Consider the following 25779-nt stretch of genomic DNA (forward strand, 5'->3'; position numbering starts at 1 on the left):
TCATTGTACAGAGAGCGAATAACCCCAACCCAACCCTTCAGTCCAGGCCCAAAGCAATTTGTCTGTTTTGTCCTCCCAACAACTCTGAGGTGGGTGATGCTGAGAGTTTACGGCAGGGGTAGTCAAACTGCGGCCCTCCAGATGTCCATGGACTACGATTCCCAGGAGCCCCTGCCAGCATTCGCTGGCAGGGGCTCCTGGGAATTGTAGTCCATGGACATCTGGAGGGCTGCAGTTTGACTACCCCTGGTTTACGGCCTGCAAATTTCTGTTGGGGAGCAGGAATTGGAGCCCGACTCTCCCAAGGTGTAGTCAGACACATTATTAGTTTATTAAGCAATTTATACACCAATCTTCTTGGACATTGCTGTCTCATGGCAGTGCATAACTCTATAACCCATGTTTTCTTAACCAGGTTTTCATGAATGAGTGTGAGTTAGTTAATTTTTTATAGATTTTTAAAGTTTGTCAAACTTTTATTAGGCAATATGACTGTATATGATTATATCAGCCTGCCCCCCCTCCCAAAATGGCCAGTGATGGGCCTGGGTGGGGTGGCGGAGGGGCCCCAGGTGGGGATGTGCACAGCTCTGCTTCCCAACCATATTGTGCACAATCACACCACTTCTGGGGTTTCTCGATAGCCTGAAGAATGTTTCAGGGGTTTTCCTTGGCAAAAAAAATTGAAAAAAGCTGCTATAGCCACTATACCACGAGATCTGATCCTGAGATCAAATGTGTCACGTCACTCTTGCCAGCACTTGGGTTTGGCTAACTGAGTAATGTTGTTCCAGGTAATGTTGTTAGAGAGGGGGGGGATGTCTGGCTCTATCCAGCTGTTCCATCCTTAGCCTCCTCCCTCAGCTACTTGAGAGCAGAAGATCAGCATTCCTTTCCAACTGATATGATGCTGGCAGTGGATGGTTGGGGAAGGGAAGACCAGGCAAAAGCACTGAATCGAATACAGGGTGCCACCTCTTCCTTGTTCCTCGTTTTGTCCAGTGTTTAACCCTCTCTTACACTCCTGGCCTTAATGGCTGGAAACAAGATGAGGCTCAGACGGACAGTGGTCTTAAAACTAGCCATGCCTCAACGAACAGGCAAACAAAATACCTGTCGAATGTCAGCATGTGCTCCTTAATGCCTTGCCACCTGAGAAACTAAGTTGTACAGCGTATGGGCTCTCGCTAAGCTGAAGCTGCCATTAATCGTGTGGTTTTGAATGTGTGTGTTAATCCCTGACTTGTGTTTTAAGGTGCCCTCGATGCTGAGCACAAGCCTGAATGCAGAAGCTTTACAATTTCTCCAGGGATACCTACAGGCTGCGAGCGTCACATTACTCTGACCTCTTTGATTCTGGCATCCGAGTCTCAAAATCGTGTCAAAAAGCCGCTGTTACTGACTGACTCCCAAGCCAAGCTCGGAGAGGGGCGAAGCAAGTCGCCCCTTCAAAAATACTTTGCTTGACGCAGAATCTGAACAATCTCATTCACACGACCATAGATGCAGAAGCAAAAGTGACTTTCCCATCCCCAGTTTGCTTTCCAAGGGAAATAGTAAATAGGAGTTTCTCATTTTGGAATCGATTGAGGTTCCGCATCTGCCGTGTTTCGGGTAACATTTTAAAAGGTATATAGCACTGGCTGCAAAACTCATTTTGTGTCACTAAAAATCCTTCTCCCCCCCCCCCCCTACCCAGTTTGTCATTTTTATTTCTGTTTGTGTCTTTAAAGTTTATCTGAATTGTGAATAAATAAGCTCTTGTTTAAAGGGTCTGCCTAGCAATGTATGTCTTACTCTGTTAGAATAAATTGTAACTGTCTGCAAATGGTGCCATTGGTCCCATGCCATATGCAGTGTGTGTAACTTTGTTTGTCACCCTGGCATGATCCATTATGAAGTTAAAATTGTATTTGAAGGGACCCCTTCATACCATTCTGACTTCCATTGGAAGAGGTGTAAGGAGTGCTCGTTTACAAAAATACTCGGATCTTTTCAGGAAATTCATAGCTATTAAAAAAAATAAGTAATAAATGTGTATTAAATGTAATCCATGCAGGTGGTTCTTGTTAAGCAACTATGTTCAGTATCTTTTGAGACTTGCTGGTGTTATGCAATTTAATATCCAAACACTGAAAATCTGTGGTAGAGAGGAATCCATAGGTCGCTGAATTTTGTTTTGGGGAGAATTATCAGCTAGTTTTTATTTAATAGGGATGTGAGTATCTGAGAGAGTCTGTTATCCAGTGAAGCTGGTTTTGGGGTTTCAAAAATGCAGAAACAGATCAAGAAAATGGGAAGTGGGGAGGGAACTGCTGGCCTCTTAGTGGTTCATCTAACGCAGGGGTAGTCAAACTGCGGCCCTCCAGATGTCCATGGACTACAACGCTGGCAGGGGCTCAGGAGAATTATAGTCCATGGACATCTGGAGGGCCACAGTTTGACTCCCCCTGCTCTAATGAATGTCGTTGAGTTGCTGAAGATTGAAAAGACCTTTGCAAGTTAAAAGTGCAATATAAACAGGAGAGCTAGAAGTTTTCACAAAGGTGCAGAGTTTGACGTCCCTTGAGAGTAAAAACCAGGCAGCTCTCCTTTTAGGAGCCTGAGGCCCAGTGAATGTGGCAATTCAGACCACCCCTCTGCTGATGAAGGTAAGCGTGGATCTGTGTGTGGGAGATGGGTTCTCAAGACACTTTCTGTAGGAAAACCAGGACAAGGCCATCAACCTCTTTTTAAAGAATGTATGTTGAAATTCTTTTTTGCTGGGGGCTTGCAACTAGGAATGTTGGAAGTACCAGAGACTGGTTCTGGTATAGCACAGTCCAGGTGGCAAGAGGTGAATCCTTGAACTTCGTTGTATGATTTTGAATATCTTAGAGCTTTTGCTGTTTACATAAAGTGTACACCCTAATCCCCAGCCTTTCTTAGGTACATGTTTACATAAGAAAATGTAATGTCTGAACTGGGCAACAATCACGGATAAATGACTGGCTGCAATTTCTGTTGCTATGGAGGTTGCTGCGATCACAAAAATTGCTGCCAGCTCACCAATGCAGCGGGGGAGCAATATGGCGGAGGGAGAGAGTCATGATGGCTCATGGCTAAGTGACCCTTACTTCTAAGGGTAACATAAGTCTTTTGAATAAAGTGTGAATGCGAAAAAATGTTTATTTGCAGCGGAAGTTGAGCTCCCAGACAAATCTGGAAACATGTATCTCTTTGATTTCCTGGAGAAAAAAAAAGATTTATTCCAATTGTACAATTTTGTTTTGGTTGCACATGGAAAGATCATCAATGTTTCATAATGTGATTGTATCTGCACAATCTGTTCCGTTTAGGATGTTTATAGTGGGACCTGCTGTTGCATGTACAGGCTGAAATCTTCCCTCAGCCACACGGTGGCCTTGAGAAAATCACTACTGCATCTTAAGTGGTGAGAATAAAAAGATTCTTCTGTATGCAATGACTCCAAGGCATGTCGGTTCAATAGTGTTCTGCCTTTACACAGTCTTCTCTTCCATCCTAAAACTCATGCAGATTTCAAGGAGACTAAAATGGCTAAGTTTACAGGCTTGCTATGCTTTTTCTTACACAAGTGAAACACACTTTAAATACCTTTTTTGTTTTAAGTTTATCGAATTCATAAAAATCTCTGGGAGTCTTTCCCTAAAGAGCTTGTTGAGATGCCATTTCACATTCTTCTTGCTTATTATGCAGGGGGTGCATGGGGTTGGACTACATGATCTTGGAGATCCCTTCCAACTCTATGATTCTATCCATTGAAATGATAGACAAATGCAAGATCAGGGCAACAGGTTTCCAAGAGATCTTCCCAAATTAAAAGTAAGCGCAGAGCAAAACCGGATTATTGAATGAGGGGGATTGCCGGATCAACCAATAGTATAATTCCATACGCCTGTACTCATGTGGTTCTTTTGGTTTTTACTACCTGCACATTTGTACAGTAGTAAGGCGGCATGATATTGACTGTATTGGCTTTTATGTTTGTGAGCCGCCATGAGCCGGCTGTGCTAGGAGCACTGGGATAAAAGTCTAAATAAATAAATGGTATTTGCCTACACAAACACCGGTTTCATCAAGAAACATTTCCAGCTGTAATTCTTTATTCTATTAAATTTTCAGGAATTGTACTCTTCTGCCATTATTATTACTATTCAGTTTCTAGACCAACTCTCTCCCATTGGGCTCAAGGTAGTTTACAACAATATGCAATTACAACATGCCCTAAGGCAGGGGTGGACAACCTGTGGTACTCCAGATATCCATAGAGTACAATTCCCAGGAGCCTCTGCCAGCGGTTGCTGGCAGGGATCCATGGGAATTGTAGTCCATGGACATCTGGAGGGCCACAGGTTGACTATCCCTGCCCTAAGGGATTAAATGGGCAAAATGGGAGAAAGTGTCCCCATTTTGTAGGAGAAAATTAAGAGGGAAAACACATACGATTGGCTTTTATGACTGATGAAATAATTTCCATATCAATTTCTGCTGACAATCCTGATGTCACATACCGGAACTAAGGTATTTATTTAAAATGCTTCCTGTTCATTTTGAATGCTTCTTGTTTTTCTAAATCATCAACAGGAGGCAAAGTTCTGTCTACATGACACATTAAAGGGATCAATAAAGCTCCAGAGGCTATAGCAGCTAATCTATCTAGATTCATGAGTCTTTGGTTCTCATTTCCTATAAAATTGAGAACCATTATCCCATCTCTTTATGATTTTAAATCTTGTTTATGGTTAAGCCAATATTTGTCCTTTTCAATAATCAGGCAATTTTAAAACAAAAAGCAATTGCTGAGGACAGGGGAAAAATCTTGTGAGATGCAAAAGAGAAGACAGGCTGAATGGCAGAAGGGAGAAGGTGGCATAAACAGAGTGGGTTGAACAGTGTGGTGGAAGGAGGCTTTGAAACTTAAGGCTGAGAGCAGAAGAGATTGAAATGAGGTGGTGGTCAGAGGGAAGGAAGGTATCTGAAGAAATGTTTGTATATAGATCAGGAAGTACTGTAACCAGTCTGAAAAAAGACAGTGAGGAAGAGCTCCAGAGAGGCTGGTTAAGAGGAAAGGTGCCTCAAGGAAACAAGTTTCAGTGGAGCCAGATTGGTCTGCAGTAGAATACTTAGAATGGAATCCAGGAGCACCTTCAAGACCAAGAGTTTCACAGTGTAGGCCAGGGGTAGTCAACCTGTGGTCCTCCAGATGTTCATGGACTACAATTCCCATATATCCCTGCCAGCAGCTCATGGGAATTGTAGTCCATGAATATCTGGAGGACCACAAGTTGACTACCCCTTGTGCAGGCTTTCAAGTCTTTTTGGTAGACAAACAGGTTTGAAAGGGTGCTTTCAATCTTGTTGGTCTCAAAGATGGTCCTGGACTCCAAACAAAGAACCAAAAAGGAAGTTACCTGAACATGAAGGTTTGGAGGAGCTATGCCATGGAAGCTTGGTGGGTGACCTTGGGCCACTTGCATATCACTTAAGCTACCTCACAGGGCTAGAGAGGATAAAACAGGAAAGCTATGACAGCCACTTTGGGGTCCCTGCTCAGAAGAAAGCTGGGATGTAAATGACCATCATTAAATAAAATAGTCTATATGCAAAGTAGAACAGCCTGTGCAAGAAAGCAGGGTGGGAACTGAGACCAAAATAGAAGTTCTGATGGTTAGGGCTTCCTCAGTCTTGTGGCACTTGTGATCGGATAACAACTCCAAACCTAAGGCTGCTTCCACATATTGTTTGGATATTAAGCTGTCCTTGGACTGTAATGATCATAAACAAAAGGCTACTCTTGTGGGTGCAAGACAAGATGTGGAAATGCAGCTATTACCTGCTACATGATGCTACTCCTTCCTTGAAAAATCTTAACACCGTCACTGGTTGGTTGCAGAATATTAAATACTGAACTCATTTTGCGACCATTTTGGGCGGGGTGGGTGGGTTGACATGACCATATATGGTCACATCATCTGATAAATGCTTAAAACATTAAACAATTTTTGTTTAATTAACTGCCACCCATCCAGGAAACCCTTCTAGGGTTCTGAAGAAACCCCAGGGTTTCACGAAACCCTGCATTAAGCAAATGTCTTCATTCTCAGCCGCTGTTTTTTTTTAATTGAGGTGGAAAGACATTGAAACTTGTCAATTTCTTTTTTAAAAGAAAGTTGGATGCAGATGTGTGCTTGCCGAGAGCTAAGGTTCAACAATGTGCTTTTCAATTAAAGAACTATTCGAAATTCAAACTGATAAATGAGAAATTGATTTATGAAGAGAGTGGGGAACTGCATCCACCCACCCTCTCTCATTCAATCTTGCCCAATTCACCTGCAGACTACGGCCCTCTTATCTGGCTTTTAGCCAGGCTGGTCCCATGATCCTTAACACAGCTTTGGGTGTGGGCAATGGACCCCCTGTTTTGTACAAGTGGAAAACATGGCTGGATCCAGCCCCAAGGTGCATTTGATAGTGACATGAATCCAAATCTCTTTACAGAGATGGTTTTCAAATTATAACAGCTAGACTTCAGTCCAGAAGCACCTAAAGACCAGCAATGTTTTCGGAGCATAAGCTTTCAAGACTCAAAGTTCCCTATATCAGAAATACACAATGAGACAATCATTCCTGCAATGAAGGTTTAATTCAATTGAGACACAGGTTAGATGTTGAGGAGTCAATGTGGTACAGTGGTTGGACTAAGATTTGGGAGACCCACATTTGAATCCACACTTGCCTCCCAGGTATATTGTAGCTTACACTTTGAAGAGCTAGATTCCAGTCCAGAAACACCAAGACCAACAAGATGTTAGCTTTCAGTCAAGCAACATGCAATTCATACATGTTATTTGTCACATTTTTCTCTGCCATTCCTCACGCAGCTCAGGCAAAATACATTCATTTCCCCCTAACAACCACCACCGTGTGAAGTAGGTTCGCAGAGCTCATCTGTTTACTTTGTCATTCTGAAAATGACTGTCATTCTGAAATGGTGTGAGGGTGTCGTTCAAATGACTCACTAGATTTCAAGGCTCAAAGATTCCTTTGTCAGGTCTTCTGTTGGTCTCTAAAGGGCTACTGCACTAGAATTCAGAATCTACTATAGACCAATGGGCCTACTCTCTAAAACTATAACACATTTTAGACCAGCCTGCTCTTAAAAGGTCTCAAAGTGTATAATAATTATTATAATAATTATTATGATGATTATATTAATTAGATTTCTAGCCCACCACTCCCAAAAGGCTCGTGACCGGTTACAAAATATATACATAAAATCCCCAATAAAATTACCCCTAACAATTTATAAAAGTATCACATAATCTACCAATAACCCAGATGTACTAAAAACACCCCATACTATCACCTCCTTTGGTAGACATAGGGGGATATCTTAAACCGCCATCAAGATGGCCCAGAAGTTATTTCAGTGATTTGAATGTATACTATAAAACAAATCAACAATTCTATCCAGCCTATGCTAGGATTACAACAAATTCTGATGAGTTTCTAACTTCCAGAGTAAATTAGAAAGCTGGAAGCTGCTATTGTGTCATCAGTTGAATGAATGGTGATGGTGAAATTGGGGACTCCAGGCAACCTTAAATACTTGAAGTACGGTAATATGCTTGCTCACAGTTTTGCTGCCCAGTGAGGGGCGGGGAAGAAATCCCACACTTTAGTGCTACATTTCCTTCTGAAATTGCATTCATAATGTAACTTGAAATACATGTAATGCGGACCTCAAGGCCGTGTGCCCTACTGGGAAATCTTATAATGAGGGCAGTTGCTTTATTAGACAAATCTGAGCTGGTTCATTGGGTTAGTTGATGGCTTGATCCAAATTTACATAACCGGTATCTGCTAAAAAAGAAAAAATCTGACCGACAAAAGCAGAAACACCAAAGTTTCTGGGTCAGGGTTATTTGGAAGGAAGCACTGTTTCATTTCAGAGGGACGTGTAACCAACACACTGTAGAATATCATCCTTATAATAATGTGCCAACTAAAATCCTGAGAGGAGTGACTAATTGTCCTTCTCCTTTGTCAAGACATTTCCATGAGGTGAATATAAATGGCCATGGATTGGATTGGGGGCTAGAGCTGCAGTCCATGGAAGTTTATTCTGCTATGAAATGTTAAGTTCTTAAGGTAGCATGGGATTCCTGCTTATTTCCATCTGATAAAACATTTTCATCCCATCCTTTCCCCTCTTCCATTTTATCCTGTGAGGTAGGTTAGGCTGAAGCGGGAATAAACAACTGGTCCAAACTCAGGTTTCCAACAGACCTAGAGAAGAAAAAAAAATGCTTTGTCTTTTTAATACAGACCTAATGGGATGTTATTTCTCATGTGATGTTGTTGACTTCTATGCCATGAAAAACTTCAACTGCCCATTTCCCATGCTAAGCCTAAGTTAACAGAAGAGGACATCTCTTTCCAGGGCCATCGGCAACTGCAATCCAAGCCTGCTCAACAAGTGTCATTGCAGAGTAGACTGTTCTGAAGGAAGAGAGCATCAACTTCGACTCTGGAAGTTATAGCTCTAAGACTTTGTTCCTGTGTCCATCAATCTTCTCAGAGGAGGAAAGAGAAAAATAATTTGAGGAGGAAAAGAGCTTCAGATGAACGTCTGAGGCTTTCTTGTACTGAACCAGACTACTGACCCATCAAGCATTGGCTGCTCTGACTGATAGAGGCTCACTTTCCCATCTCCTGTGTGGGCTATGTGCTATTGGGTCACTTCTGACCTGTGGAGACCCGATGAATTAATAACCTTCAAAAGGTTCTGTCATTAACAGCCTTGCTTTGCTCTTGCAAACTGAAAGCCATGGATTCTTTGAGTCAATCCATCTCAGGTCTTCTCTTATTTGTCTTTTTGGCAGTCCAGGGATCTGTAAAACTCTCATCCAACACCACATTTGAAATTAATTTTCCTCCGGTCTTTATTTTCCCACTTCCACACCAAATGCACCAATGGGGAATACCACAGTACGAATTAAGTTGATCTTGGTCTTCACAGCACTTCCTTATACTTAAGAATTTTTCCTTCATAGCTAGACTTGAGTCTCAACCTCCTTTCTGATTTCTTGGTTGCAGACTTACTTTTGATTGATGGTCAAAACAAGGAATAAATAATCTTTAACTATTTCAGTTCCTTCATTGTCAACCTTAGAGCTGTGAAATTCCTCTGTAGTATTTACTTTTGTCTTCTTGGAGTTCAGCTATAATCCTGCTTCGACATGTTATTCTTTAACCCTCATCAGTAGTTGAAATCTTGACTTTCAGTAGTCTGCACTATTTTTTTGCCAGTAAAGTTTAATAAATCTTAAAATATATACAATATTAATTAACTCCAACCCATCCAGGAAACCCTTCCAGGGCTGTCAAGAAACCTTGGTTGAGAAAGCCTGCTCCGGAGCAACTGGTTGGCCACTGAGTGAAGCAGGGTGGCTGGACTAGGTGGACTACTGCTCCGAACCTGCAGGGCTTCTTCCATGTTCTTAAGCGAAGGTGAATGAGTTGGTGACTTGACAGTACTTCTAATGATTTTACTTAGAGCAGGCTTTCAAAACCAGGGTTTTGTGAATGGGTGGGAGTTAATTTTTAAATTTATTATCTATTTATTATTTTGATTTATATCCTGCCACTCTCCAAAGACTCGTGGCGGGATACACAACAGATTAAAACTCCCATAAAATCAATTAACAATCCCCTAATACCATTAAAAACCCATGAAACGGTGTTATAATCCCCAGTCTTCCCCAATCTACAGTCAAACAAACATCACAGGTGTAGGATTTGCAGAATAGCATATTTTAAATTTGTTAAACATTAATTGGGTGATATCAGGTAGACATGTGATGTCTACCTGCCTCCCCTCCCAAAATGGCCACTGATGGGTCTGGAGGGGATGAGAAGGGGAGGGGCCCCGGGTAGATGTGTACTCAGCTACACTTCCCAACCATATTCTGCATGATTGTGCCACTTCTGAGGTTTCCCGAAGCTTGACTAATGTTTCAGAGGTTTCTCAACTGCAAAGAAGTTGAGAAAGGCTGACTTAGAGGTATATCTCATTGTGTTTAATGGAGCTTAATACAGGGTAACTATGCATAAGACAGTCACCTTATTAAACCTAAGCCTTTAATGGATGCTGTTTGGACCTGGATTTAACAATCCATTAAAAGATGACTCTGGATCCTAACCCCACCATTTACACATGTCATCGAAAGACAAAGCAACTTTCACTTGGCTATCAGTCCTGTTCAGTTCATTTGGAATCACTGACTTCCACATAACCACACTCATTAAGGAATAAGCTCCACTTGACTTCCACAACATTTGCTTCGGAGAGCTTTGGACCATGCTGTATAGGTCTAATCCTTGAAATCTCACAACTGCGATAAAATGTTCATTTCTAAGGTGCTGCCATGAGCCTCTTGTGGCGCAGAGTGGTAAGGCAGCCGCCTGAAAGCTTTGCCCATGAGGTTGGGAGTTCGATCCCAGCAGCCGGCTCAAGGTTGACTCAGCCTTCCATCCTTCCGAGGTCGGTAAAATGAGTACCCAGCTTGCTGCTGGGGGGTAAACGGTCATGACTGGGGAAGGCACTGGCAAACCACCCCGTATTGAGTCTGCCATGAAAACGCTAGAGGGCGTCACCCCAAGGGTCAGACATGACTCGGTGCTTGCACAGGGGATACCTTTACCTTTACCTTTAAGGTGCTGCCAGACGCCCGTTTATTTGTGGCTCTGAATGGAGCATGCTGAGAGAGATTCTTCTGCATTAAGGATCTAGCACCATTCTCTTGCCACTGCAAGTACTATCAGGACATGTGTCAATTTAATGCCGGCAGAAGCACTCACCCAATTGCCACATAAGCACTTTTCTGAAGTCCCCTGGGGGCTGACTGGCTTTAAATAGAGCAACATGCCTGGCTTAGCAGCTTTGAGGCCTTCCTGGTAGAGACTACAAGACCCAGGATTCTCTCTTCACTTTTGACCCAGTAGTCTATAAATGCCCCAAAGGCACGTAACAGGTTTAATCAGAATAGCTGATGATGTGGGTGGGTGCTCTGATCCAGCTGTATGGGGGGGGGGAGAGATCAATGATCCTTTCTAAGCAGAATAGTTTGCTTCTATTCTGGGGATGAGTTTCAAATAACATGTTTAGGTCACGTGTTGAAAAAGACATTTTAGAGAGCTGCAGTATATCATTGGTAGAGTCCACAGATTAGATGTTTCTTGAATGTTAACAACCCAGCCAGTGTCTGGGGGTTATGAGAGGAATGGTGTAATAGAATTCTGGATGCTTTAGGCTGATCCTTTGAGAAGGGGGTTGGACTAGATGGCCCCTTCCAGCTCTATGATCCAATGAATTCAGTATCACTAAAATGAGTGTTCACTGCTGGCTTGAACAATATATCAAACACAAGGTTGTTAATACCAAAGATGTTCTGTTCAAGAAAGTTCGTGTATCTTAAATAAAACTTTTGTTGGATTCAAACTTCGTTCTGCTGCTTCGGCCTAACACCTGAAGGTTATTAATTATACTTTTTTGTGATTTTGGAAATGTGCTTTAAACTGGGACCTGGGATTCCTCACTCACAGTGGGAGCTGGCCAGCCTGTTAGTACTAGACCTTCTGGGTCGGATCTGCCTGAGGCTGGTTATTTTATCAGCCGGAAAGAAGGCTGGATTTACTCCTGAGTAAGCACGCACATGCTTGAACTACACAGCAGTACTCTAACACAGGGATCCTCAACCTGTGGTTCTCCAGATGTTCATGGACTACAATTCCCATGAGCCCCTGCCAGCAAAAGCTGGCAGGGGCTCATGGGAATTGTAGTCCATGAACATCTGGGGGACCACCGGTTGAGGATCCCTGCTCTAACATATACTAACGAAGCAGCAAGCTCACTGAAATCGGTAGGCCTTGTCTATACATCTGCAGCAGAGTAAGATAGCAAGAATCCAGAGGTCACAAGAATAGGCTGTAAACCCTTGGGCTTGTCACGTTTCATGTAAGTTATGAGCTGCAAAGAAACGGGCGGTATAGACATCTAATCTAAATAAATAAATAAATAAAAGCTTCCTGCAAACAAAGTCACCACATCCGGGCAAAAAAGGGGTAGTCCAGAAACATGCATGCTAGAACGATGTACACAGAATTATTACTGACTGTACTTATGCTCTTGCTTTCCCCCCACTGGGGACCCAAAGCAACTTAACAGCGTTCTCCTCTCCCTCGTTTGACCCCCTGTGAGGCAGGGCAGGATGAGCGTGCGGCTGGCTCAAAGTCACCCAAGCAATCTTCCAGGGCAGAGCAGGGATCCGGATCCGACCCCACTCCCCCCAAATCCTAGCCTGCCACCCTAGCCCCTGCACCCCCCTGGTTCTGGAAATACGCACCCCTTTACCTGTCCGCACCGTCCCATTCTGCAGCGCTTGGAGACCAAGCATTACCCCCCGGCAGGCAGACGCAGGATCGGACCGTCAGAACTTCCTCCAAGTCGCATCTTGAGAATCCCCCCGGGATTGTGAACGCGGCAGACCAAAGCCTGGCCGCAGCCACTCAGAAGCAACTAAAGTTGAGTCCAAGCGCCCCTTTACGACCAACCAAGGTTTATTCAATAAATCCCGGTTGAACTTAAAGGGGCGTTTGGACTCAACTTTTGTCGCGCTGCAGAGCTGCCCGCTTGCACCTACTCAGAAGCAAGACCTCCTTCCTGCAACGAGGCTCCGGCTTGCGCCGCCCCGCTCCGTTCCCCACGCCAGGCTGGCCCCTTTCCCCCGCCCAGGGAAGCGCCTCCCGCGAACTGGAGGCTGTCGACCGCGCGCCGCGCCTTCTGGGACATGTAGTGCGGCTCGGAAAGCGGCCGGCGGCGCCGCGAGCATGCCGGGAGCGGTAGTCCGCCGGCGCGGGCTCCGATTGGCGGCGCGCGCCGGGCCGGGGCGGCGCCATAAATAGCTGCAGCGGGCCTGGTTGGCTCCTCCCTCCCCGCCCTCGCGCGACGCCGTCACTTCCTCCCCGCCGGAGCTGGCCCCGCTCATTCTCTTTAGTGTTTGCCCTGTGTCCGCCGCCGCCGCCGCCACTCGCGCGCCGCCCCCCTCCCCGGACCCCCCCGCCTGGGAGCTGCCCATGGACTGAGCCGCCCGACTGCCCGCCCGCCCGCCCGCCGCCCACACGAGCCGGCCCGGGAGCCGCAGCCCAGGCAGCCGCCAGGTGAGGGGCGGAGGGCGGGCAGCCGGGGAGGGGCGGCCGGCCGGCCAGGGAAGGGGGAGGCCAGAGGCCCAGGCCGGGCCCGCGCGCAGGGCCGGGGCCTAGCGGGGAGGGGCTGCAGGGACCCTCCCTGGCTCCTCCGGGGGGCGGCGGGAGGCTGCGGCGGGCTCAAGCCTCCCGCTCGAGGGAAGGAGGGGGTCCCCTCCACAGTTGTGGCTCACGCCCTTCTCCCTCCCCGAACTTCAGCTTCCTCGCTGGGAGTCCCGAGCTGATTTGTAAGCCGCTTGCGGGATAGAGGCGGTGTACAAGTCTAATGTCCTCCTCCTCCTCTTCTTGCCTGTGCTTCCTCAGCCTCTTCGGGCTGCCCTGGCGAATGAAGGGAGTGGATTTTTTTTGTTTTTGCAAAAGCCGGTGATGAAGCGAGGGGGTGAGGTCAAAGCAGTATTGAAACCACGTCGAGCGGTTTGGGCATTGGCAGTCCTGGTGCGGACGTGGTGAGGGAAGATGCGAGGCGGCGGTGTGAGGGAGGCGTTGGACGAACAGGGTGCCGCTTGGCATGGTTGTCCTGAGGTGGGCTGGGAGAGGAAGGGCTTGGATTGGTGCCCCATCCGTCCCCCAGGGTTGAATGCTGAATGCGTTGGGCATTTATTCAGGTGGGTAGCCGGGTGGATCTGAAGTAGCCGGACAAAATGTGAGTCCGAAGGCACCTTTAAGGCCAGCAAGGTTTTATTTAAGGGGTGGGCTTTCGGGTGCAGGCATGAAAGGTCTGAGGAAGCATGCATGCACGTGAAAATTCACACCTTGAAAAAAAAACTTTGTTGGTCTTAAAGGTGTCTTTGGACTCACAATTTGTTCTTGGGCTTTTATTGATAGGCTTAAGGTATTTAGACCTTGGTTTTCTTCCAGCAAGCTGCTCACAATATTTTTATCTCCTGCTCTAAGTTATATACTCACAACAACTGTCTTGTGAGGTAGGTTAGGCTTAGAGAATGACTGTCTCGTGCTCACCCAGTGGACTTCTGTAGCAGCGTGAGGATTTGAACCTGGGTCTCCCAGAGCTAAGATCAACACACCACACTTCCACACATTCATTTCTTTCCTTCATAATTTGGATTCTTATTTGGGGTTTCTCCTGTGCATTTGGGATGGTGGAAGCAGGCAGGGATGCACATCTTGTCACTTAAAATACCTGTACAACAATGTGTGTTTCAAAGTTAAATGGCAACCCATTTTTGTCACTCTCTGCTAAGCAGTTGATAATGTATAGTCAGTAAGATGTCTTGCCAGTCGGATATTAAATGCCTTAAAAGAGGCTTAAATGATGCTAACATAGCAATTTTAACGGAATTTGCAGGTGGTGATAGGGAGATTATATTCTGAAGTTGAGGTCTGAGCTTGGATTCCCTGCTATGTGCTAAATAAGTTTTCTTTTTAGCTCCTGCAGCTTTCTGCTGTCTTCACTATAGCCTGGAAATAACGTTGCCAGATTTTACTCTTGTTCAAAAAGAGCTTTTGCAGTTCTGCCACAAATGTAATGCTTTCAGCTGCTTAATGCAAGTAATGAATGGCTTAAGGGCTGTAATGGCTTATTTCCCACACACACAAACACACACACACACACACACTACATGCCCACAAATCTAATTGTCTGCTTTAGCAACATAGGAAACGGCTTTGATGTGTTAAACTTCTTGTCACTGTCAAGTTGAAATCACTTGTGAAACTTAAATGCTTTTTCCTTTGCATCTGTTGCATCATGTTCAATAATGTGTACAAGTGCAAAGGAAAAAGCTCAAGCTGTTGCATAGCTATGGAAAGCCGCTATCCAGTTGCAATTAACATGAGACCTTGAAAATGTTTAATATCTCGGGTTTCATGGAAATAAAACTGCTCTACCAATTCTTGATACATGAAACTTTGTTTGACACCATCTTTTGAGCACACTTGATCCCTGCAGAAGCGCTTAAAGTGAAGTTCTGTGTGACAGCTAAGAAGTCATGCAGATGTGGTATTTAAAGAACAGAGATGTGCCCAGATCTTGTGTCAGAATAACTGGTAATGAAGAGACCAGTGTGGTGGTTGCTATATTAAACCATCAGCCCACATGGCTTAAACTGCACGGTATTTTTAACAAAAGCCATACTGACAAATAGGACTAATTTAGAAGTTAACCTTTCAGTTTTGATAACACTAGGACAATGAACTGAAACATAGTCACCGCAGCTTGTTCTCATTAGTAAGGTTATCATTACTGACCATTTAAAAGTTTGACCTGCCCCCAAATGTCTCTGAACTACTTTATTTGAGTGGACTAGTTCTCACACCTTCCTGTTCTACAACTGGATTCCAAATGCACATGGCTTTACTAGCAAGTGTTTCACAACAAGTTTAGCATCTCTGCATCAACCTTCTACTCTGTGTTATGCAAGCAGTCATATCTAATTGCTAAGGAATATCTTGGTCAGGCGAAAGCGGCCATCGCAAGGTGTCTACTGTAGAGCCAGTCTCATCGGAAAGGTGCTAAATACAGCTTTGCTGCCAAATAAATATTTCTTTTATTTAGAACATAAACAAATGAGTAAAACAGGTTACATAAATAAACATGTGAATAGACTGTGGCATCTGTTTAGCATGCGGAAAGTCTCAGGATCAATCCCTGGGTGTAGTGGTTAGGAGTGCGGACTTCTAATCTGGCGAGCCAGGTTTGATTCCACACACCCCACATGCAGCCAGCTGGGTGACCTTGGGCTCCCCACAGCACTGATAAAACTGTTCTGACCGAGCAGCAATATCAGGGCTCTCTCAGCCTCACCCACCTCACAGGGTGTCTTGTTGCAGGGAGAGGAAAGGGAAGGTAATTGTAAGCTTCTTTGAGACTCCTTCGGGTAGAGAAAAGCAGCATGTAAGAATCAACTCTTCTTCTAGTATCTCCAGTTAAAAGATCTGATTGTACAGAAGATCTCACCCTGAGACCCTGCAGAGCCTCTTCCGGTCTGGGTAGACAGTACTGACTTTGATGGAGTAAGGGTCTGATTCAGTATAAGGTAGTTTCATGTGTTCAAGAAAGGTCAGGGAGAATAAGTGAAGGAATGACCACCAAAAGCAAAAACGTGCATTGGAATGGGCTGGGGAGAGAAAGCTTTTTTGGTCACAGAAGGGACTGGGAGAAAGGAGCCATCCTTACCTAATCTTACATTGTGACACTGACGTGACTCTGCAAGGACTTAATGAGGACTAATTCGTGCAGGTGGTGTCTGTCATTGATTCCTTATCTCTTGATGTCACAATTCCTGATGGCTTGCTGCCAAGTGTGTGAATGATCACAATTTCTTTGGTGATTTATTATTGAAAGGCTGAGCAGGAATGTGTGAGCGCCCTGGAACCTAATGTTATGATTAGGTTCCCAGCCTTCATAAAAGTGGCTGCAACAGTGAACTTTGAGAATGTAGCCTCTGCCTAGCGTAGAGTTACAATTCCTGACCATGTGAGTTGTTTGTATGATTGTTAATCACTGGTCCTCTGGACATATGCATACACGAAGCTGCCTTATACTGAGTCAGGCCACTGGTCTATCAAGGCAGGTATTGTCTACTCTGGGCGGCAGTGGCAGCTCTTCAGGGTTATCAGATAAAGGTCTTTTGCCTCCTCTACCACTGGTTCCTTTTAATTGGTTGTGGAGAATTGAACCTGGGACTCACTACATGCAAAAACGTTGCTCTACCATTAAGCCACAGTACTTCCCCATAGATTTTTGGAACTCAGGGCCAAGCTTGAAGCCCCCATTAGTTAAAATCAGTTGTCATGTATCATGTAGGGGCAATGCGTATTTGGATAGTCTTCACACTTCTGTTTTGGCAAACATGGACGAGTCCAAGCAATCATTCCCCTGACTATTGAAGCTCCTGGCTCTCTAGCATAATGGTCTGTTGTAAAGCCTTATTTAGTGGAACGTATTTCCTCTTGTATGCTGTTTAGGAAGTAGTTTCCGTGGGGCAACAAAAAGCATTACTGCAGGTCCCCTTATTGTGTGCCGTCAATGCAGGAATTGGCAGGGTCTCTCAAAACATACTCAGCCTGCCATCTTGGCATTTGGAAGACCAGATTTTTTCCCCATTATTAAAAATGATGATGATGAGGAAGGCCAAAAAGACCAGGTTAGCATGGCACAGATTTTGCTGTGTGCGCCCCCCCCCCCCCCGCATGCTTTACAACCACTCGATGCATTTCATTGGGAAAGCCTTCATGAATGGGAATGGTGCAAGAGCTTTGACGTCTCCCATTCATTTCCCTGAAGTTTATGAACTAGTGTAGCGGTTCTTCCTAATGCCGCGTGTTACAGTTCCTCATGTTGTGGTGACCCTCCAACCATAAAATTATGCAAGTGTTCTTTCACAGAAACTAAACCGAAACTGACCAGTGGCGTGAAGATCCATTGCTCATGATTGCATATAAATTGGTTTTTCCCGGGGGTTTCTCAGTTCAACTCTGCCTCTTGTCCCACCATGCCCATCTCGCTCTTTTCCACTGCTCCAGGCAGATGAACGCTCTATCTCGATCTACCCTGCAGGGCTGTTGTGTGGATGGCAGCCCTCCTCCTGCCAAGCTGCTTGCCCTACCGTGGCCCCTGTGAAAGGGTCATCTGACCTCCAAAGGGGTCCCAACCCCCAGGTTGAGAACCACTGCACTAGCATATCCCAGGTTGTATGAATTTGTATTGTAATAAAAACAGAGGTGCAAACTTATTACGCCATAAGCTTTTGTGGCTGACTCTAGCAAACACACTTCTGATGAAGTGATCTGTTGTGCACAAAGGTGTATGCTACTATGAATCCATTAGTCTTTAGGGTGGCGCAGGTTTCCTGTAGAACTTCCCTGTACTTTTCTGTGCCCAGTGTGGGAAAATAGGAGTGCTAAAATACTGCTGTATATTCAGTGGGCACAAGCATTTTAGTAAATTTGTCCATTTACAGCAGGCTTAATTTTCCCAAGTGTGTTTTATGTTTATTTTGCTTATTTGGATTTTTACACTGCCCTTCCATACGGCTTTGGGTGGTTTACATAAAACATTGTAAAACCTTTACATAGAACATATAACAATATAACAGATAACAATAATGATATAACACACCAACCAGAACAGCAGAACAGTAACACTGACAATCTGTAGTTAGGTTCGACCTCTCAGTCGGGGGGGGGGGGGGGAGGGACCTGTAGATGTTTTGAGTTGGTTGATCTCAAGCAAATGCCTAGTGGAGGAGCTCCCTTTTGCAGGCCCAGTGAAATTGTGAGAGTTCGGACAGGGCCCTGATCACTTCAGGGAGCTCGTTCCACCAGGTGGGGGCAAGGGCCAAAAAAGCTCTGGCCCTTGTTGTGCTTCTTTGGGGCCAGGGATCTTCAGCCAGTTGGAGGTGGCGGAGTGTAAAGCTCTTTTGGGGGTATAGGCAGGGCGGCAGTCTCAGATACACTGGGCCCAGACCGCGTATGGCCTTAAAGGTGATTAAGGTTTACCAGAACCTTAAGCTTGATCTGGAATTCAACTGGGAGCCAGCCAAGTTGTTGGAGTGCCGGCCAGATGTGGAATCTCCATTATGTTTTAGTGACAGTCCTGGTCATGGTGTTCTGCACCAGTTGTAGTTTCCTAATCAAGGATAAGGGTAGGCCTGCATAGAGCAAGTTGCAGAAGTCTAGTCTAGAGGTGACTGTCACATGGATCACTAGGAAGGTCTTTGTACACTCATCTTGTAAGACTTTGGGGGGAAAGGAGATTACAGAGCAACAAAAGTGTAGCCAAAATGCTACTGGAAGCTTCTGAGAACCAAATGTGCAACCTTTGTTAATGTTGCCATTAGCAGGCAGTTGACTTTGAATAAGCCGTACTCTGCAGTATTTCACATTTGTCTAATGTGTATGCCTTTCAGTTGTGGTGACTTTGGAAGAAATGGGCTGAAGCTTGACACTTGAAAAAAATCAATGAACTACTTATTCAGAATACTGGCAGGTGCTCATGGGAGTTGTAGTCCATGGACATTGGAGAGCTACAGTTTGGCCACCCCTGCCATAAATCCATAAGTTTTGTTTATTTTTTTTCCATAACCTGAAAGCCACTTGCAACATGAGTCCACTTAGCTTCTCTTCTTGCTGCTTCTTGCATCTTCACTTCATGTCTGTTTTATTTTTAAAAAATAAAGCTGACGCTATAAAGATATATAGTTACTAGAAACTAAGCCTGCTATACTTAAAATACAGTGGGCACTAGCGGGCCTCGTGTCTTGGCGGGGCGGCTTCCGCCTTCCCGGGACCCCCACACCCGAGGGCGGCCGTGGCACGGCATGTGAGGCTTCCCCGGCGCCACCTCCTCCTCCTCCTCTTACCCCCCCTGTCCTGCCGCGTACCTCTGTTGGTGGGGGCAAGGCAGCAAATGGCAGCGGGCGGGCTGGGGGCCGGGACAGACGACACCGTCGCTTTTCGGGCGCCATCGCCACGGGTGCCGCCGCCGGCAGCTCCTGCCTGCGTGGGCCAGCGGCGAGCTGTCCTGTTTGGGGCCACCGCCGGCTCCTCTTGGCCGCGCGGCCAGGCGACGACCTGCCCTCTCCACGGCGAGGCATTAAATGGCGGCGGCGGTCGGCCGCATGTGACCAACGTTGGGGGGGCGGATCGATTCGTCAGTCCAGGGGAAGAGGCCAATTGGCACCCTTCCTCATCCCGGACATGGCCCGCACTTGGGGCCCTTACTGTTTCATTTTATCCACTCCGCAGGAGCGGTTAAAGATTGTACCTATGTTGAGGTCCAGGCCACTAGTTTAACATGCTTAGAGTCATGCCTGAAGATTTTAGAGTTCTGAAAACTTTGAAGCAACAGGAGAAGAAAATTATGAGGGCGGACTGCATTGAAAAAAGCAGCACTTTTAGGAAAAAGAAATATGTGCAAAACTTTTCTATCAAAAGTAAACTTATTTTACTGATTTAACGACAGCATCATTTGTAACTATATACAATTGCACTGTTCAGCATACTTTAAATCCCTTAAATATGTCATATGCTACAATTATATGTAGTTATAAATGATGCATCTTTGTTACGTTGTTGTTAGTTGCGAAGTCGTGTCTGACCCATAGCGACCCCGTGGACAATGATCCTCCAGGCCTTCCTGTCCTCTACCATTCCCCGGAGTCCTTTTAAGTTTGCACCGACTGCTTCAGTGTCTCCATCCAACCACCCCGTTCTCTGTCGTCCCCTTCTTCTTTTGCCCTCATTCGCTCCCAGCATTAGGCTCTTCTCCAGGAAGTCCTTCCTTCTCATGAGGTGATTCATCTTACATTGTCTAAATCTGTTGATTTATAGATCTCTCTGTTTCCTATAAGAAACATTGCAAATATAGACAACTCTTGAGCGAGTTATGAACTGCTGTACCTTTTACACATTATCTTTTTTTTACATTTGGGGGAGCAGGAAAAGCAAAACAAAAGTTGAAGGTAGAAAATAAATTCTGTAGCAAACCAACTATTGTTCGGCCAGAAGTACCGTGATACAGTTACAAGTGGTAAGACGGCCAGCATATTTGGATATCAAGTTAAACTTCATAGCGCTGAGAAGGCCGAACTGCTTAATAGGGTCACAACAGAACAGGTTCACCAACAAATATTCAGTCCACACTTAGGCTTTCTTGAAGTTCGCAGACCAATGTTCAGAGAAGGTGCCGGTGTGAGAGTTAGTTGTTAGGTTCAATTCGCTGCAAAACAATAGCATACGTCTTTCTCCCACAGCCATTTATAGTAACATTAGAAGTAAACTGATAATATATCAAGTACAATGTTATTACTCCATCACGTAGCCTGAGGCAATACACATAAAATTAATGCGAAAGTCCTTGAGATGTACCAAATGGTTTACAATGCAGTCGGATGATTTTCTCCAAGTGAAAAATATTTATGTTGCAGATGTAGATGCGATCCTTCAGCAGGCACCCGTCTCAAATAGCCTTCTTCAGAGAGTACATCGTCATCATCGGCTAACGCATAGGTACGGGAGCCAGTATTTGTTTCAGAAAATCTCGATCTTGTGGCTCCACAGCATTACAATGAATCAGGGTCTAACATCTCCACAGCAATAAATTCAGATATGCTCTGGAAAATCATCTTACTACATTATAAAACAATTTAGCGCATCTCCAAGACTTTCACATTAATTTTATTCATTTTGTGGAATGCCTTATGCCAGGGGTAGTCAAACTGCAGCCCTCCAGATGTCCATGGACTCCAATTCCTAGAAGCCCCTGCCAGCATTTGCTGGCAGGGGCTTCTGGGAATTGTAATCCATGGACATCTGGAGGGCCGCAGTTTGACTACCCCTGCCTTATGCTATGTAGTGGAGTCATAACATTGTGCTGGATATATTAGCAGCTTACTTATGTTACTATAAATCATGGGTCCCCAACCCGAGGCCTGTGGGCCGCATGTGGCCCTTGACCGCCAACCTGCTTGTCTGCTGCTATCACCCTCAGGGCGTTTTCCCCCAGGCCCATACTGTTCTTCCTGCCTCAAGAGGCACCATCTACTGCTGTTCATCCTGTCCCTTTCTTGCAAAAAAGACAATAGCAACATTGTTTTGGTCTCCATGGTTCTTTCCATCAGCCCCCTCTTGTTCTTATCCTCCATCATAGTATTTTGGCCATTCTAGATGCTTTGCTAGCCAGCAAAGCTCAGGCACCCATACCACTCAGCTTTTTAACTCCCCCTCTCCATAAATTACTATCCTGAAGTTATGTATGTATATACGGAAGGTAAAGTTGCTGTGTGAGTGGGTTCAAGAGATGTCAGGTCTGCTTTTGCAAAAAATGTTGGGAAAAGTACAGTCAAAGCCCTGGCATTTTTGCAAAAAAAGGATACAAAGTGTTTTGCATATTGAACATTTCTAGAGGCTCTACCCATCAGAGCAAGTGGCTTCCAAAGATACTGATGTGGTTGCTGCTGCAAACAAAAGCATTCTTCCTTCCACAACAAGAGCTGGTTGCTCTGAATTTTGGCCTTGCTTGAATCTGCCTCTCCTCCCTTCCTCACTCCAGCTAGGAGTTTTGTTATATATTTATGATTGCAGGACCCGGTGACTGGCCCCTTGAGTACTCTCTTAGCAGGGAAGCTTATGGCATTCCCCTTCTTACATCTTCCTCCATCCAAGTTCCCTTCCATTTTACTGCCATTTTACTTCTCATGACTGAGACTTGGCTTGCAAGCAGTAATGTGTATGTGTACCCTGCATATAATTTGAAGAAAACTTAATGGCATATCCTCTGTTCCAGGTGCGAGGTTGGCCTCATTCATTCTTTCTGTCTACTTGCCCTTTTTTGGAGGGCCCTCAATTTTTAGCATATTAAAATTAAATCACATTAGTAGTTGTATATTTAAACTTCAAAGGACTGTGTTTATTAAGAAATAAATCTCATAATATTCAATGTACTTAGTAATTGCAACTCTACCATCTGGTGGGCCAGATTCAAAATCCATTTTTAAAAAATAGATCATAGCCTAGTACTTTTGAGAACTGTAGTGGATGGGGGGGGTAGGCAGGGGTCTTTTCTTTGCTATGGTTGAATTGAAAATCCCCAGCTAATAGCAGCTAGAGTGGAGTGGATTTAATGGGAAATGGAGGAGTTAGGCTCCTAAAATCATACTACTCATTTTTATTTATTCCAGGATAACATTGAAACTCCACAACTGTCTGAAAAAGGAAGTTCTGTTTCAAAGAAACAAAAACTTGCAGAGGAGCACTGTGTCTTTAATGACAAATGGACTACTGAGTACTTCTTTGTTTTAAAGCAGTTTGCTTGATATGTCTTGGAACTGTCTTAGCATTAAATGAGTACAATATTAAAAGGCACTTTGAATCCCGTCATACAAGCTACTCAATATATCAAGGAGAGGTGCGGGTGAACAAGACAAACTCTCTTTAAAAAGTCAATGTTTTTACAGCAAAGTAGTTTTAGAAAGCATGTTGAAGAGAACCTGTCTACTGTGAGGGCCAGCTGTCATGTAGCTAAATGTATTGTTGAGAGTGGTAAACCATTCTCTGATGATGACTTTGTTAAAAAAAAAAAAAGGGGCATGGTTAAAGTAATGGTGGAAATGTGCCCTGAGAAGGTATTTATGTTAGTTGTGTCAGTTTTTCTGCATCTACTATCACCAGGCGTGTTGAAGAACTAGGGGAAGAGCTGCATATGTCACTGGTTGTCAAGGCAAAAAGTTTTGATTTTTTTTTCTTTGGCATTAGATGAGAGCAATGACATTATAGACTCTGCTTAACTTCTAATTTTTATCAGTGGGATAGATTCCACCTTCAGAATTACAGGAGAGTTGTGTGTACTGCAGAGTTTGAAAAGCACCACAACTGTAGAAAACATATTCTTGAAGGTGTGTAAATCAGTAGGGAAATCTTGGTCTGAGTTGGGATAAGTTGAAAAGCACAACTGATGGTGCAAGAAATATGGTGGGAAGTAAAACTGGTGCTGTTGCAAAAATTAATGAAGAGATATTGAAATTAAACGGTATACTTCCATGCAATTTCACTCCATCATCCATCAGCAAGGCTTGTGTAGTAAGATTCTTCAGTAGGAAAGCATGTGTCTTGTTGTATCCAGCATTAATTACATCAGGCACCACGGCCTTGCTCATCATCAGTATCAACATTTTATCTCAGAGATAGATGCAGTATATGGGGATGTATTGTACCATGCGGAAGTCAGGTGGCTTAACAGAGGCAAAGTCAAAGTCCTCAATTTTTTTTTGTCTTCATCTTGAAATTGATGTCTTCCTTAAGGAGAAAGGAAAACATCAAGAAGCATTTTTTTGACCCTAAATGGATTTTTGATTTGGCTTTCTTAACGTATATCGCAGAGGATCTGAACACATTGAATCTAAGTTTGCAGGGGAAAGGAAAGTTTGTGTGTGACATGTATACTGAATTGAAAGTATTTGAAGGAAAACTAAACATTTTTGTGAAGCAAGTTAGTGAAGGTAACTGTTCAAGCTTCTCATGCGGCAATGGACTAAAATTTGAGAAGGATGGGAATTTACAATTCAATGTTGAAAGACACATCAAAGCTTATTGCAGGTGGAATTTCAGAACAGATTCACTGATTGCCATTAGCTTGGAAAGGAAATAAGAATGTTTCAGAATCTATTTGAAGTAGCATCAGAAGATGCAAGTAAATTTATTCTGATGGAACTAATTGATTAGCAAGCCAGTGATAATTTCAGAGACATTTACAAAGAAAATTGTTAGATTTCTATTCTGATCTATCTGATATATTTATCAACATATTCAGTCCTTGGCACCATATACATCAGTGAACAAATCTTTTCCAAGATGAAAATTGTGAAATTGAAGTGTAGGTCAAGGCTTACAGATGAACATTTATATGACATTTTAAGAAAGTCTGTCACAAACCTTGACATGGACATCAGTGACTTGGCTAACAGAAAACAGTCACAAAAATCACACTAGGTAAGCATGTGGAGCTAAACAAAAGGATCCCACAGTAAAATAATATTCCAAAATGGATTGCATTAAAGTTAACATTTCTTCATTTACCTTTGAATGTTTACTTTTGATCTAAATAAATAGGTTAATGATTTTGTTACATTTTTGTTTAAGATGTGGCCCTCTTTAGGCACTGGGCATGCTAATGGAGCCCCCATGTGCCAAAAGGTTGGGGACCCCTGCAATAAATGATTGTGTGAGAAAGACATACTCTTGTTTTGTGGCCTAGCATGACATATGATATTTTGTTTTTCATTGTTATACTTTGTATATTTTGTGTGCCCCACTTGGGAGAGGGGCACACAAGAGGAATGAGAGAGGAATGGGAAGGCGACTGTAAGCCTTCGGGTAGGGAAAAGCAGCATATAAGAACCAACTCTTCTTCTACCTTTAAAAAAAAACGATTGCAAGTCATTAAACCCCCTGGCAACTCCCCTCGTTGAAGCATGGGGGAGTGAACCAGATGGGTTAAATGGCTGGCAGCCATTTAAACATTCCCAGGCTTTTTCTCCCAGCCCTGACGAGCCGTAGCTGGGAGAAAAGTAGAAGAGAAATCTTTTCGAGAATGGTCACTGCCCCTAGCTCATCACAGCTGGGAGAAAGGGAGAAGTGAATTTGCCAGCTCCATTGGGGTGGTGTTGGTTCGTTTTGGGATTTGGTTCAAAGCACCGCCCCAAACCAAACTAAGCCAGCAAGTTAGGGAGCCACCCAGAACCAAACCACTTTTGGGTGGCTTGTGCCTATCACTACTGTTAAATACTGTTAAACACATTATAGCATGTTGATGCCAAAACATTTTTTTTAAATCTTGAGAAGTTGTGTGTCTACAAAATACATAGGTATTATGATGATCTAATGTTGAAGCCTCAACATTTTTTCCATACTACAAATCTGTTCCACATAGTATATCTCTGGTAAGGGCTTGGAGGAGGAGCATGTCTCATGGCTTAAGTGCCACTCAGCTCTTAACACCCACTCAGGGCAGCTGTCCCACCCCTGAGTGCCTCC

The 25779-nt window shown here is 44.3% G+C and overlaps 2 protein-coding genes across 17 annotated transcripts in view; both read left to right on the plus strand.

Moving 5' to 3' along the window:
* CSE1L (chromosome segregation 1 like) overlaps positions 1-3466 on the plus strand; it is a 33910-nt gene extending 30444 nt beyond the window's left edge. For all 3 annotated transcript variants that reach the window (XM_077335571.1, XM_077335570.1, XM_077335572.1), the window contains one exon: positions 1256-3466. In XM_077335571.1, coding sequence (XP_077191686.1) covers positions 1256-1345 — 90 coding nt within the window. In that variant the 3' untranslated portion in view covers positions 1346-3466. The remainder of the gene's footprint in view (positions 1-1255) is intronic.
* Positions 3467-13037: 9571 nt separating this feature from the next.
* STAU1 (staufen double-stranded RNA binding protein 1) overlaps positions 13038-25779 on the plus strand; it is a 51794-nt gene continuing 39052 nt past the window's right edge. For 4 of the 14 annotated variants that reach the window (XM_077335575.1, XM_077335577.1, XM_077335579.1 and 1 more), the window contains exon 1: positions 13038-13242. The gene's annotated coding sequence lies outside the window, so the exon portion shown is untranslated. The remainder of the gene's footprint in view (positions 13243-25779) is intronic. The other 10 variants (XM_077335581.1, XM_077335576.1, XM_077335584.1 and 7 more) reach the window with 5 other exon arrangements.

This window comes from Paroedura picta, chromosome 4, assembly GCF_049243985.1.
Source record: "Paroedura picta isolate Pp20150507F chromosome 4, Ppicta_v3.0, whole genome shotgun sequence".
NCBI classification, from domain to species: Eukaryota; Metazoa; Chordata; class Lepidosauria; order Squamata; family Gekkonidae; genus Paroedura; species Paroedura picta.